The sequence below is a fragment of the Mesoplodon bidens genome (genome assembly GCF_964165515.1).
Source record: "Mesoplodon bidens genome assembly, contig: HAP1_SCAFFOLD_1251, whole genome shotgun sequence".
Taxonomy (NCBI): domain Eukaryota; kingdom Metazoa; phylum Chordata; class Mammalia; order Artiodactyla; family Ziphiidae; genus Mesoplodon; species Mesoplodon bidens.
Genome location: NW_027671225.1, coordinates 21,332 through 34,844, shown reverse-complemented (window position 1 = coordinate 34,844; position 13,513 = coordinate 21,332). Strand labels below are relative to the sequence as shown.

The window sequence follows — 13,513 nt, the reverse complement described above, 5'->3', positions numbered from 1 at the left end:
TTGGTTTAGGGGGAGGCTGGTGAGCCTGCCCCAAGGGGGTGGGGACTTGGAGGCTCAACAAAGGGGTGTGCGATGTGATGGTGACGGGTCACAAAGGACTTGCGGTATAAATATGGTCGGGCCAAGAGACTCTGGCAGAGTCCTGCAGGGAGGTGACGAGTTGCTTTCGTTCCCTCTCTCTCTCCGAGACTCAATTTGTGGCTGGTGGCTCTGTCTTGAACGAAGAGAGCCATGAGCAGTGAGAGTTTACCTCATTACACGGCCAATAGCTACTGTTCAGTGGGGGTGTTGAGGACCTCCATGGGGGTCCTGCAACGACAACTGTACGAGGGAGGAGAGTATGACATTTTCAAGTACGCTCCCATGTTTGAGAGCGACTTTATCCAGGTCAGCAAGAAAGGAGAACTGATTGACCTAGACAACCGCGTCCGAAGGGTGACTGTGGGTGTCGCATCCACCAGCCCCCTCTTCCCACTACCTGACGTCATGCTGCTGGCCCGAACAACGAAAGTCTGTGAAGAGCATGTCAGATGCGCCGGGATCACCAAGGGGAGAGGTTGCAAGCCCGTGAAGACCCTAGAGCTCACCAGGCTGCTTCCCTTGAAGTTTGTCAAGATCTCCATCCACAACCGTGAGAAACAGCAGCTGTGCCTGAATCTTGCTACCGGCCGGACTTTCTATCTGCAGCTGTGCCCCTCTTCCGATGCACAAAAAGACCTCTTTTCCCATTGGGAAAAGCTTGTCTATATCCTGAGACCACCGGTAGACAGTTACAGCAGTACCCCGATGCTCCAAACTGGAGATGCAGCGACTACAGAGGATGCCAAAATCCTAGTGGGAAGCACCCACAGAGACTCAAGAACACGGGGCAGGGTGCTTTGGGAGAGCAGGGCAAAGCTGGTCCTTCATAGCCTTTGGTGCTCTCTGAGACTCACCTGGGAAATACCTTCTATTGTTGAAAAGGGTCAGGGACAAACGAGCTATCACTATGGGATTCACCACACTGGAGAGGTTCCGAGTGCTTCTCCACCTTGTCCCACAGGGCTGAATTTCAGAGAGACCTTAGGTATCATTATCAGCTGCACTGGTCTCCTCACCAGGGCTGTAATCCCTCCTACAGCATCCTGACTGTCTGGTCTCTTCTTGAACACTTACCCCAGCCCAGGTAGTCTCATCAGTTGTGGAACATCATTCACAGTTAGGAAGTCCTTCCTTCATTGTGTCTCCCCGTGACGCCGACATGCTGATTCAAATCAGCCCAACCCGTGGAGTCACCAAAATGCAGAAGGTGTGCATCCCTTGACCCGGGAACCCCACTTCTAGGAGTCTGTCCTGCAGAGAGAGAAGCACAAGGGTATAAAATTAAAGTGTGTATCATGGAGAACTGTATCAGTGCTTTCCCTGACCCTGGGACTGTTCAAGTAAAATGGAGTGGCCGTTTGAGAGCGGTGCAGTAGATGGGATCTAGCATCCAATGGGAGCTTAGACTGGGTGATCTCAAAGGTTATTCTAAGTATAAGCCCTTGAGTTGCTCAGCTCCAGGATGAGAGAGGAGCAGACAGTTCAGATCTCACTTTCTGTCATCTCTAACTTACCTGATTCTCCTCCCCTTGGCTCAGACCACAGAGCTCCACAGAGAAAGGGATCAGGATGAGGCTGGGCTTCACAAGCTTCGTGACGTGACTGGAGCCACAAAAAGTGCCGAAGGATCAGCAGGAGGAATGACCATGGGCCTGGCGGGAGCCACCATCAAGGATCCAGGAGAAAGCGGATCCGGCGAGGCCACTGCAGGTATCCCCGATGGATCAACTGCAGGCGTGAAAAGCGCCGAAGGATCAGCGGCAGGGTTGTCCATGGGCCTGGCGGGAGCCATTATCCAGGATCCAGGAGAAAGCAGATCCGGCGAGGCCATTGCAGGTACCCACCATGGATCTACTACCGCCGTGAAAAGCGACGAAGGAACAGTGGCAGGAATGGCCATGGGCCTGGCTGGAGCCACCATCAAGGAGCCACCATCAAGGATCCTGGAGAAAGCGGATCCGGCGAGGCCATTGCAGGTGCCACCATAGATCAAGTGCAGCCGTGAAAAGCTCCGAAGAATCAGCGGCAGGGATGACCACGGACCTGGCGGGAGCCACGGTCAAGGATCCAGGAAAAAGCGGATCCGGCGAGGCCACTGCAGGTGCCCCCCTTGGATCAACTGCAGCCGTGAAAAGCGCCGATGGATCAGCGGCAGGGATGACCACGGACCTGGCTGTAGCCACCATCAAGGATCCAAGAGAAAGCGGATTCAGCGAGGCCATTGCAGGTGCCCCCCATGTCTCAACTGCAGCCGTGAAAACCGCCGAAGGATCAGCGGCAGGGATGACCACCGGTCTGGCGGGAGCCACCATCAAGGATCCAGGAGAAAGCGGATCCGGTGAGGCCACTGCAGGTACCCACCATGGATCTACTACCGCCGTGAAAAGCGACGAAGGAACAGTGGCAGGAATGGCCATGGGCCTGGCTGGAGCCACCATCAAGGAGCCACCATCAAGGATCCTGGAGAAAGCGGATCCGGCGTGGCCATTGCAGGTGCCACCATAGATCAAGTGCAGCCGTGAAAAGCTCCGAAGAATCAGCGGCAGGGATGACCACGGACCTGGCGGGAGCCACGGTCAAGGATCCAGGAAAAAGCGGATCCGGCGAGGCCACTGCAGGTGCCCCCCTTGGATCAACTGCAGCCGTGAAAAGCGCCGATGGATCAGCGGCAGGGATGACCACGGACCTGGCTGTAGCCACCATCAAGGATCCAAGAGAAAGCGGATTCAGCGAGGCCATTGCAGGTGCCCCCCATGTCTCAACTGCAGCCGTGAAAACCGCCGAAGGATCAGCGGCAGGGATGACCACCGGTCTGGCGGGAGCCACCATCAAGGATCCAGGAGAAAGCGGATCCGGTGAGGCCACTGCAGGTGCCCCCCCATGGATCAACTGCAGCCGTGAAATGCATCGAAGGATCAGCGGCAGGGATGTCCATGGGCCTGGCGGGAGCCATTATCAAGGATCCAGGAGAAAGCGGATCCGGCGAGGCCATTGCAGGTGCCCCCCATGGATCAAATGCAGCCGTGAAAAGCGCCGAAGGATCAGCGGCAGGAATGGCCATGGGCCTGGCTGGAGCCACCATCAAGGATCCAGGAGAAAGCGGATCTGGCGAGGCCATTGCAGGTGCCCCCCATGGATCAACTGCAGCCGTGAAAAGCGCCGAAGGATCAGCGGCAGGGTTGACCATGGGCCTGGCGGGAGCCACCATCAAGGATCCAGGAGAAAGCGGATCTGGCGAGGCCATTGCAGGTGCCCCCCATGGATCAACTGCAGCCGTGAAAAGCGCCGAAGGAGCAGCGGCAGGGTTGACCATGGGCCTGGCGGGAGCCACCATCAAGGATCCAGGAGAAAGCGGATCCGGCGAGGACACTGCAGGTGCTGCCAGCTTATCCTTGCAGGACACGAACCTGGTCTTGGCCGATGATGCCAGCACATCCTCGACGGGGGCAGATGGTCCAGAGAGCAGCATGAGCATGGTGTTGCCAGTTGCAGTCACAACCAGCAAGCCTGCTGCTGGAAGAGCTGAAGGGAAGGTCGCAGACCCCGTGGTCTCCACCTTGCAGACCGAAGGCTACATGTCTGAACGGGATGGAAGCCAGAAGGGCTTCCACCCCAGGGATGAAGCCTGGAGAGAAAAAAAGAAAAGAAGGACACGTCTTCATCGAGGAAAAGTTCCCATCACCGCAGGACACGTGAAGGTCACCACAGGACAGGAGGGGACAAGACCCAGAAATCATCCTCCCACTGGTCCTCATCTGGCCATGGAAACTCCAAAGTTGACAAAGGACGGGAGGACAGCTCGCAAACTGAGGAACAGCCAGTCCGCCACCAGTTCAGGGACTCTAAGTAAGACATCCAGTAAGATCCTCTCCTTCTTTAGGAGCTTCAGAGTCATTCCTGGTTCAGAAACAAGGCTCACACATGACCATTGAGAGGCAGACAAAGCCCCGGTTGGCTTCCATGTTTAGCACACATTTGCTAAAAGGGGAGAAAAAAACAAGGACATGATAAACACAAAATTCACAATACTGGATTTCTGTAGGGTCAAAACAAGGGAGGGATGGTCTGGGAGGAAAAGCTATTATGCAAAGCGGTATGTCCATGGGAATGTATTATCGTTTCCATTTTATTTTAACGTCTCTGACATCAGGATGATTCTTATACTGCTGTCAGCCAAGTGGCAGTCACTGCCTTAGAAATATCTCAACCAATTTGTTTCACTGTTGTTTTCCTTTCAATATATGCACAAGAGATGGATGACAAAGTCTGAAAGATATCTTTCAAGAACTATAACATAAAGAAACTAAGGGACATAAATACTCACTATCCAGGAACACAAGAAAGGTTTAGATATATTGCTAAGGAATAACAGAATAATCCAAAATGCTCTGTACTGATGAACTATGCAAATTATGTATGCATGTGGAAAGCGATTCTAAAAATAAAAAAAATCATAAATGAGATTATGAAATCTCATTTCATACTGAGATTATGCATTTTTAAATGTCCATCATAAAAAAGTCTTTCCAGTTTAAAAAAAAGTTGTAAATAAATTTCATGAGTCCATGAAAATCATTAAATTGTTAACAACACTTGATGACAGTTGGATTAGAGTAACTGTTGATAACAGTTAACAACCGTCGGATTTGAGAAGAATGCCTCTGAGAACCATGTGTGTTTTTTGTTTTGCGGTTTTTTTTTTTTTGCGGTATGCGGGCCTCTCGCTGCTGTGGCCTCTCCCATTGCGGAGCACAGGCTCCGGACGCACAGGCTCAGCGGCCATGGCTCACGGGCCCAGCGGCTCCACGGCATGTAGGATCTTCCCGGACAGGGACACGAACCCGTGCCCCCTGCATCGGCAGGCGGACTCCCAACCACTGCGCCACCAGGGAAGCCCCATGTGTCTTTGTATGAACCGGGGAGTCATCTGCTAGCCTTGCAATTCTCTGCTCATTCCCTTCTGTGACAACAGGGTCTACTAGGATGGAAGTTGGGTTTCCAGTAAAACTTAGGGACTTTCTCTGCAGAGCAAATTAAGTGGTAGAGGTGGAGGAGGTGAGAAATAAGATACGGATTCTGGGAGGAGTGGTAGCTTGGGAGGATGAGAGGAAGCCCTTCTCAGTTGCTCTGGTGGGTGGCTGGAAAATCCCATCTTGTGATTTCCGATACACAAAGACCAATAGATTGTGGGGATCAATGTGTCCTGGGAGTTACCTCTTGAAGCAGTGGGTCTTGGTAAGAGGAGAGAAAGAGCCATGTTCTCTAAGACCTGAGAGGGGTTTGGGGGAAGCCTTCCGGAAATGTGAGGAGTTACGGGGTAGAGGAGGGAGATAAAGGGGAACTCTTTCCAAAGCCTTTGACTCAGAGCCCCAGATTTTCACTATGCCAGAGGCTGAATCAGCCTACTTAAAACAGCTTCATCTTAGGATTCTGTACCCTTGGCTTTACCTTTTGTCTTTCTTAGCCTGTATTAGGCATTCTCACTCCCTCACCCCAAAGGACTTCTTTAACGTGAACCTAGTTAGTCCACTATGCAGGGCGTTAGCTGAGCAGACCCACAGTTGACACAATTTACACCTCCAGTGCAGTAGTAAAGTGGAGGTGGGGACTTGCCCACCGCAACGTGCCCTGCCTGGCACTTGCTCTGGATTTCCTTTTCTATCTTGACGGTTCATCAAGAGACACATGCACAGATACCTACGTATTTCAAAGCAACAGGCATCTTCCTCTGGAGGGAGACATCAATTTGGGTATCAAGTCAGTACACCCTATCAGATAAAGGCCAATATTTTGGACAGCAATATTCATCACCGTGGTAGCAATTCTGCAGCTGCAAGTGCAATTACGCAATGGATGGTTGATTACAAACTGACCAATGTCCCAAACTTCAAGTCTGGCAACACACATACATACTAGAAAGGGTTTTTTTCCCTACAGCAAAATAAGGTCATTCACAGGATTGTTGAAGATGTGCTACGGTGGGAGGCATATTGAAGGCAGTGTCGTGGCTGGCACAGCAAGCGTGATGTGATGCTGGGGAACACAGCAGGGGCCACGCCATGCAAGGCTTTGAGGTCCATTTAAAGGAGTTTGATTTCTGACCTTGGAGTGATGCAAAGCCATGATATGTTTTCAAGAGGGGAGTGGCCTGATCAAATGTGCACTTTGTGGAGGGTACTGTGGTTTCTGTGAAAAGAAGTATTTGGCTGGGGGGGTTGTTAATATGGGACTTTATGTTACTTCCTATTTGGGGCCACAGGATCTATATAATGAGGAGATTGGAGGGTATGCTTTGAAAGACACCGTTCCATTTGAAATATCCACGTGGGGTGCATTTCTTCAACGAAGGACTTGTGGCCCCAGCTGCTGGGGGTGCATCCCACAGAAAGCCTTCAGCTGGCAGTGAGTTTGGAAATTGCCTGGGTTCCTCACCCAAGGTGCACGGCAAGAAATGATTGATGTGGAGTGTGAAGGTCAGGCCGTCGTAGCCCAACACAGACCCTCTCGGAAGGGTCACTCCAGTTCAAGAGCTCAGCTTCGGGCTTCCCTGGTGGCGCAGTGGTTGGGAGTCCGCCTGCCGACACAGGGGACACGGGTTCGTGCCCCGGTCCGGGAGGGCCCCACATGCCGCGGAGCGGCTGGGCCCGTGAGCCATGGCTCCGGAGCCTGTGCTCCGCAACGAGAGAGGCCACAACAGTGAGAGGCCCGTGTACCGCAAAAAAAAAAAAAAAAAAAAAACAAAAAAACAAGCAGGGGTCAAGGAGGGAAGGATTGGGAGTTTGGGATTAGCAGATACAAACTACAGGATGGATAAACAGCAGGGTCCTACTGTAGAGCACAGAGAACTATATTCAGTATCCTGTGATAAACCATAATGGAAAAGAATAGGAAAAAGAATGTATGTATACAAAAAACTGAATCAGAAATTAACCGAAGAAATTAACACAACACAAATTAACACAACATTGTAAATCAACTATACATCAATAAAAAAGAAGAAGGAAAAGAAAATAAATACAATCCAAGTTTGGGTTACCTTTGTGGGGAGGGAGCATGCAGAAGAGGGGCTGGCAGGGTTCTATTTCTTGCTCTGGGTGGCAGCTACAAGGGTGTTCACTTTCTTGTTACTCATTAAGCTATATTTATGCTTTCTGCACTTTCATGAATGTGTGTTATATTTCACAATAAAAAGTTTCTAAAACTGTAAAAAATATAAATATAAATATAAATATAAACAAAAGTTAGCCTCCTTGAAAAGAGAAAATGGGTGAGAAAATTCTCCATATCCTGGAAATGACAGTACCAGTGGGACTCTGACACGTAGCACTCTTTCTAAGTTCCTGCCAGCACTGTGCTATATACGCTGGGGACACAGAGAACAGCAATTCCCATAGGATGCCTGCCCTTAGCAAGTACACAGTCCACTTCCAGGATTTTATCCCCAGGACATCATTCAGCAGAAGCACGAAGATGACCCCTGCAGGGAGATTTGTAACAACAACAAGACTGGAAACCACCCAGATATTTACAAAAGCAGGAGGGTTTTCTCAACCTTTTGAGTAGAAAGACTATCCAGCCTACCCACACCTATACCCTGGCAGGGTCAGCCTGTTCCCTATGGACATGGTGGTTGGTTTAGGGGGAGGCTGGTGAGCCTGCCCCAAGGGGGTGGGGACTTGGAGGCTCAACAAAGGGGTGTGCGATGTGATGGTGACGGGTCACAAAGGACTTGCGGTATAAATATGGTCGGGCCAAGAGACTCTGGCAGAGTCCTGCAGGGAGGTGACGAGTTGCTTTCGTTCCCTCTCTCTCTCCGAGACTCAATTTGTGGCTGGTGGCTCTGTCTTGAACGAAGAGAGCCATGAGCAGTGAGAGTTTACCTCATTACACGGCCAATAGCTACTGTTCAGTGGGGGTGTTGAGGACCTCCATGGGGGTCCTGCAACGACAACTGTACGAGGGAGGAGAGTATGACATTTTCAAGTACGCTCCCATGTTTGAGAGCGACTTTATCCAGGTCAGCAAGAAAGGAGAACTGATTGACCTAGACAACCGCGTCCGAAGGGTGACTGTGGGTGTCGCATCCACCAGCCCCCTCTTCCCACTACCTGACGTCATGCTGCTGGCCCGAACAACGAAAGTCTGTGAAGAGCATGTCAGATGTGCCGGGATCACCAAGGGGAGAGGTTGCAAGCCCGTGAAGACCCTAGAGCTCACCAGGCTGCTTCCCTTGAAGTTTGTCAAGATCTCCATCCACAACCGTGAGAAACAGCAGCTGTGCCTGAATCTTGCTACCGGCCGGACTTTCTATCTGCAGCTGTGCCCCTCTTCCGATGCACAAAAAGACCTCTTTTCCCATTGGGAAAAGCTTGTCTATATCCTGAGACCACCGGTAGACAGTTACAGCAGTACCCCGATGCTCCAAACTGGAGATGCAGCGACTACAGAGGATGCCAAAATCCTAGTGGGAAGCACCCACAGAGACTCAAGAACACGGGGCAGGGTGCTTTGGGAGAGCAGGGCAAAGCTGGTCCTTCATAGCCTTTGGTGCTCTCTGAGACTCACCTGGGAAATACCTTCTATTGTTGAAAAGGGTCAGGGACAAACGAGCTATCACTATGGGATTCACCACACTGGAGAGGTTCCGAGTGCTTCTCCACCTTGTCCCACAGGGCTGAATTTCAGAGAGACCTTAGGTATCATTATCAGCTGCACTGGTCTCCTCACCAGGGCTGTAATCCCTCCTACAGCATCCTGACTGTCTGGTCTCTTCTTGAACACTTACCCCAGCCCAGGTAGTCTCATCAGTTGTGGAACATCATTCACAGTTAGGAAGTCCTTCCTTCATTGTGTCTCCCCGTGACGCCGACATGCTGATTCAAATCAGCCCAACCCGTGGAGTCACCAAAATGCAGAAGGTGTGCATCCCTTGACCCGGGAACCCCACTTCTAGGAGTCTGTCCTGCAGAGAGAGAAGCACAAGGGTATAAAATTAAAGTGTGTATCATGGAGAACTGTATCAGTGCTTTCCCTGACCCTGGGACTGTTCAAGTAAAATGGAGTGGCCGTTTGAGAGCGGTGCAGTAGATGGGATCTAGCATCCAATGGGAGCTTAGACTGGGTGATCTCAAAGGTTATTCTAAGTATAAGCCCTTGAGTTGCTCAGCTCCAGGATGAGAGAGGAGCAGACAGTTCAGATCTCACTTTCTGTCATCTCTAACTTACCTGATTCTCCTCCCCTTGGCTCAGACCACAGAGCTCCACAGAGAAAGGGATCAGGATGAGGCTGGGCTTCACAAGCTTCGTGACGTGACTGGAGCCACAAAAAGTGCCGAAGGATCAGCAGGAGGAATGACCATGGGCCTGGCGGGAGCCACCATCAAGGATCCAGGAGAAAGCGGATCCGGCGAGGCCACTGCAGGTATCCCCGATGGATCAACTGCAGGCGTGAAAAGCGCCGAAGGATCAGCGGCAGGGTTGTCCATGGGCCTGGCGGGAGCCATTATCCAGGATCCAGGAGAAAGCAGATCCGGCGAGGCCATTGCAGGTACCCACCATGGATCTACTACCGCCGTGAAAAGCGACGAAGGAACAGTGGCAGGAATGGCCATGGGCCTGGCTGGAGCCACCATCAAGGAGCCACCATCAAGGATCCTGGAGAAAGCGGATCCGGCGAGGCCATTGCAGGTGCCACCATAGATCAAGTGCAGCCGTGAAAAGCTCCGAAGAATCAGCGGCAGGGATGACCACGGACCTGGCGGGAGCCACGGTCAAGGATCCAGGAAAAAGCGGATCCGGCGAGGCCACTGCAGGTGCCCCCCTTGGATCAACTGCAGCCGTGAAAAGCGCCGATGGATCAGCGGCAGGGATGACCACGGACCTGGCTGTAGCCACCATCAAGGATCCAAGAGAAAGCGGATTCAGCGAGGCCATTGCAGGTGCCCCCCATGTCTCAACTGCAGCCGTGAAAACCGCCGAAGGATCAGCGGCAGGGATGACCACCGGTCTGGCGGGAGCCACCATCAAGGATCCAGGAGAAAGCGGATCCGGTGAGGCCACTGCAGGTGCCCCCCCATGGATCAACTGCAGCCGTGAAATGCATCGAAGGATCAGCGGCAGGGATGTCCATGGGCCTGGCGGGAGCCATTATCAAGGATCCAGGAGAAAGCGGATCCGGCGAGGCCATTGCAGGTGCCCCCCATGGATCAAATGCAGCCGTGAAAAGCGCCGAAGGATCAGCGGCAGGAATGGCCATGGGCCTGGCTGGAGCCACCATCAAGGATCCAGGAGAAAGCGGATCTGGCGAGGCCATTGCAGGTGCCCCCCATGGATCAACTGCAGCCGTGAAAAGCGCCGAAGGATCAGCGGCAGGGTTGACCATGGGCCTGGCGGGAGCCACCATCAAGGATCCAGGAGAAAGCGGATCTGGCGAGGCCATTGCAGGTGCCCCCCATGGATCAACTGCAGCCGTGAAAAGCGCCGAAGGAGCAGCGGCAGGGTTGACCATGGGCCTGGCGGGAGCCACCATCAAGGATCCAGGAGAAAGCGGATCCGGCGAGGACACTGCAGGTGCTGCCAGCTTATCCTTGCAGGACACGAACCTGGTCTTGGCCGATGATGCCAGCACATCCTCGACGGGGGCAGATGGTCCAGAGAGCAGCATGAGCATGGTGTTGCCAGTTGCAGTCACAACCAGCAAGCCTGCTGCTGGAAGAGCTGAAGGGAAGGTCGCAGACCCCGTGGTCTCCACCTTGCAGACCGAAGGCTACATGTCTGAACGGGATGGAAGCCAGAAGGGCTTCCACCCCAGGGATGAAGCCTGGAGAGAAAAAAAGAAAAGAAGGACACGTCTTCATCGAGGAAAAGTTCCCATCACCGCAGGACACGTGAAGGTCACCACAGGACAGGAGGGGACAAGACCCAGAAATCATCCTCCCACTGGTCCTCATCTGGCCATGGAAACTCCAAAGTTGACAAAGGACGGGAGGACAGCTCGCAAACTGAGGAACAGCCAGTCCGCCACCAGTTCAGGGACTCTAAGTAAGACATCCAGTAAGATCCTCTCCTTCTTTAGGAGCTTCAGAGTCATTCCTGGTTCAGAAACAAGGCTCACACATGACCATTGAGAGGCAGACAAAGCCCCGGTTGGCTTCCATGTTTAGCACACATTTGCTAAAAGGGGAGAAAAAAACAAGGACATGATAAACACAAAATTCACAATACTGGATTTCTGTAGGGTCAAAACAAGGGAGGGATGGTCTGGGAGGAAAAGCTATTATGCAAAGCGGTATGTCCATGGGAATGTATTATCGTTTCCATTTTATTTTAACGTCTCTGACATCAGGATGATTCTTATACTGCTGTCAGCCAAGTGGCAGTCACTGCCTTAGAAATATCTCAACCAATTTGTTTCACTGTTGTTTTCCTTTCAATATATGCACAAGAGATGGATGACAAAGTCTGAAAGATATCTTTCAAGAACTATAACATAAAGAAACTAAGGGACATAAATACTCACTATCCAGGAACACAAGAAAGGTTTAGATATATTGCTAAGGAATAACAGAATAATCCAAAATGCTCTGTACTGATGAACTATGCAAATTATGTATGCATGTGGAAAGCGATTCTAAAAATAAAAAAAATCATAAATGAGATTATGAAATCTCATTTCATACTGAGATTATGCATTTTTAAATGTCCATCATAAAAAAGTCTTTCCAGTTTAAAAAAAAGTTGTAAATAAATTTCATGAGTCCATGAAAATCATTAAATTGTTAACAACACTTGATGACAGTTGGATTAGAGTAACTGTTGATAACAGTTAACAACCGTCGGATTTGAGAAGAATGCCTCTGAGAACCATGTGTGTTTTTTGTTTTGCGGTTTTTTTTTTTTGCGGTATGCGGGCCTCTCGCTGCTGTGGCCTCTCCCATTGCGGAGCACAGGCTCCGGACGCACAGGCTCAGCGGCCATGGCTCACGGGCCCAGCGGCTCCACGGCATGTAGGATCTTCCCGGACAGGGACACGAACCCGTGCCCCCTGCATCGGCAGGCGGACTCCCAACCACTGCGCCACCAGGGAAGCCCCATGTGTCTTTGTATGAACCGGGGAGTCATCTGCTAGCCTTGCAATTCTCTGCTCATTCCCTTCTGTGACAACAGGGTCTACTAGGATGGAAGTTGGGTTTCCAGTAAAACTTAGGGACTTTCTCTGCAGAGCAAATTAAGTGGTAGAGGTGGAGGAGGTGAGAAATAAGATACGGATTCTGGGAGGAGTGGTAGCTTGGGAGGATGAGAGGAAGCCCTTCTCAGTTGCTCTGGTGGGTGGCTGGAAAATCCCATCTTGTGATTTCCGATACACAAAGACCAATAGATTGTGGGGATCAATGTGTCCTGGGAGTTACCTCTTGAAGCAGTGGGTCTTGGTAAGAGGAGAGAAAGAGCCATGTTCTCTAAGACCTGAGAGGGGTTTGGGGGAAGCCTTCCGGAAATGTGAGGAGTTACGGGGTAGAGGAGGGAGATAAAGGGGAACTTTTTCCAAAGCCTTTGACTCAGAGCCCCAGATTTTCACTATGCCAGAGGCTGAATCAGCCTACTTAAAACAGCTTCATCTTAGGATTCTGTACCCTTGGCTTTACCTTTTGTCTTTCTTAGCCTGTATTAGGCATTCTCACTCCCTCACCCCAAAGGACTTCTTTAACGTGAACCTAGTTAGTCCACTATGCAGGGCGTTAGCTGAGCAGACCCACAGTTGACACAATTTACACCTCCAGTGCAGTAGTAAAGTGGAGGTGGGGACTTGCCCACCGCAACGTGCCCTGCCTGGCACTTGCTCTGGATTTCCTTTTCTATCTTGACGGTTCATCAAGAGACACATGCACAGATACCTACGTATTTCAAAGCGACAGGCATCTTCCTCTGGAGGGAGACATCAATTTGGGTATCAAGTCAGTACACCCTATCAGATAAAGGCCAATATTTTGGACAGCAATATTCATCACCGTGGTAGCAATTCTGCAGCTGCAAGTGCAATTAGGCAATGGATGGTTGATTACAAACTAACCAATGTCCCAAACTTCAAGTCTGGCAACACACATACATACTAGAAAGGGTTTTTTTCCCTACAGCAAAATAAGGTCATTCACAGGATTGTTGAAGATGTGCTACGGTGGGAGGCATATTGAAGGCAGTGTCGTGGCTGGCACAGCAAGCGTGATGTGATGCTGGGGAACACAGCAGGGGCCACGCCATGCATGGCTTTGAGGTCCATTTAAAGGAGTTTGATTTCTGACCTTGGAGTGATGCAAAGCCATGATATGTTTTCAAGAGGGGAGTGGCCTGATCAAATGTGCACTTTGTGGAGGGTACTGTGGTTTCTGTGAAAAGAAGTATTTGGCTGGGGGGGTTGTTAATATGGGACTTTATGTTA

At 51.1% G+C, this 13,513-nt stretch overlaps 2 protein-coding genes across 2 annotated transcripts; both read left to right on the top strand.

Annotated features, from left to right (window-relative positions):
- Positions 1–231: 231 nt before the first annotated feature.
- Positions 232–835, top strand: LOC308611681 (Golgi-associated RAB2B interactor protein 3-like; the record flags this gene model as incomplete). The annotated part of the gene is made up of 2 exons (XM_081260378.1): positions 232–762; positions 809–835. The coding sequence occupies 2 exons, from the start codon at positions 232–234 to the stop codon at positions 833–835; spliced, it is 558 nt and encodes a 185-aa protein (XP_081116504.1).
- Positions 836–7,942: 7,107 nt separating this feature from the next.
- Positions 7,943–8,546, top strand: LOC308611680 (Golgi-associated RAB2B interactor protein 3-like; the record flags this gene model as incomplete). Its single annotated transcript, XM_081260377.1, has 2 exons — positions 7,943–8,473; positions 8,520–8,546. The coding sequence occupies 2 exons, from the start codon at positions 7,943–7,945 to the stop codon at positions 8,544–8,546; spliced, it is 558 nt and encodes a 185-aa protein (XP_081116503.1).
- Positions 8,547–13,513: the final 4,967 nt, after the last annotated feature.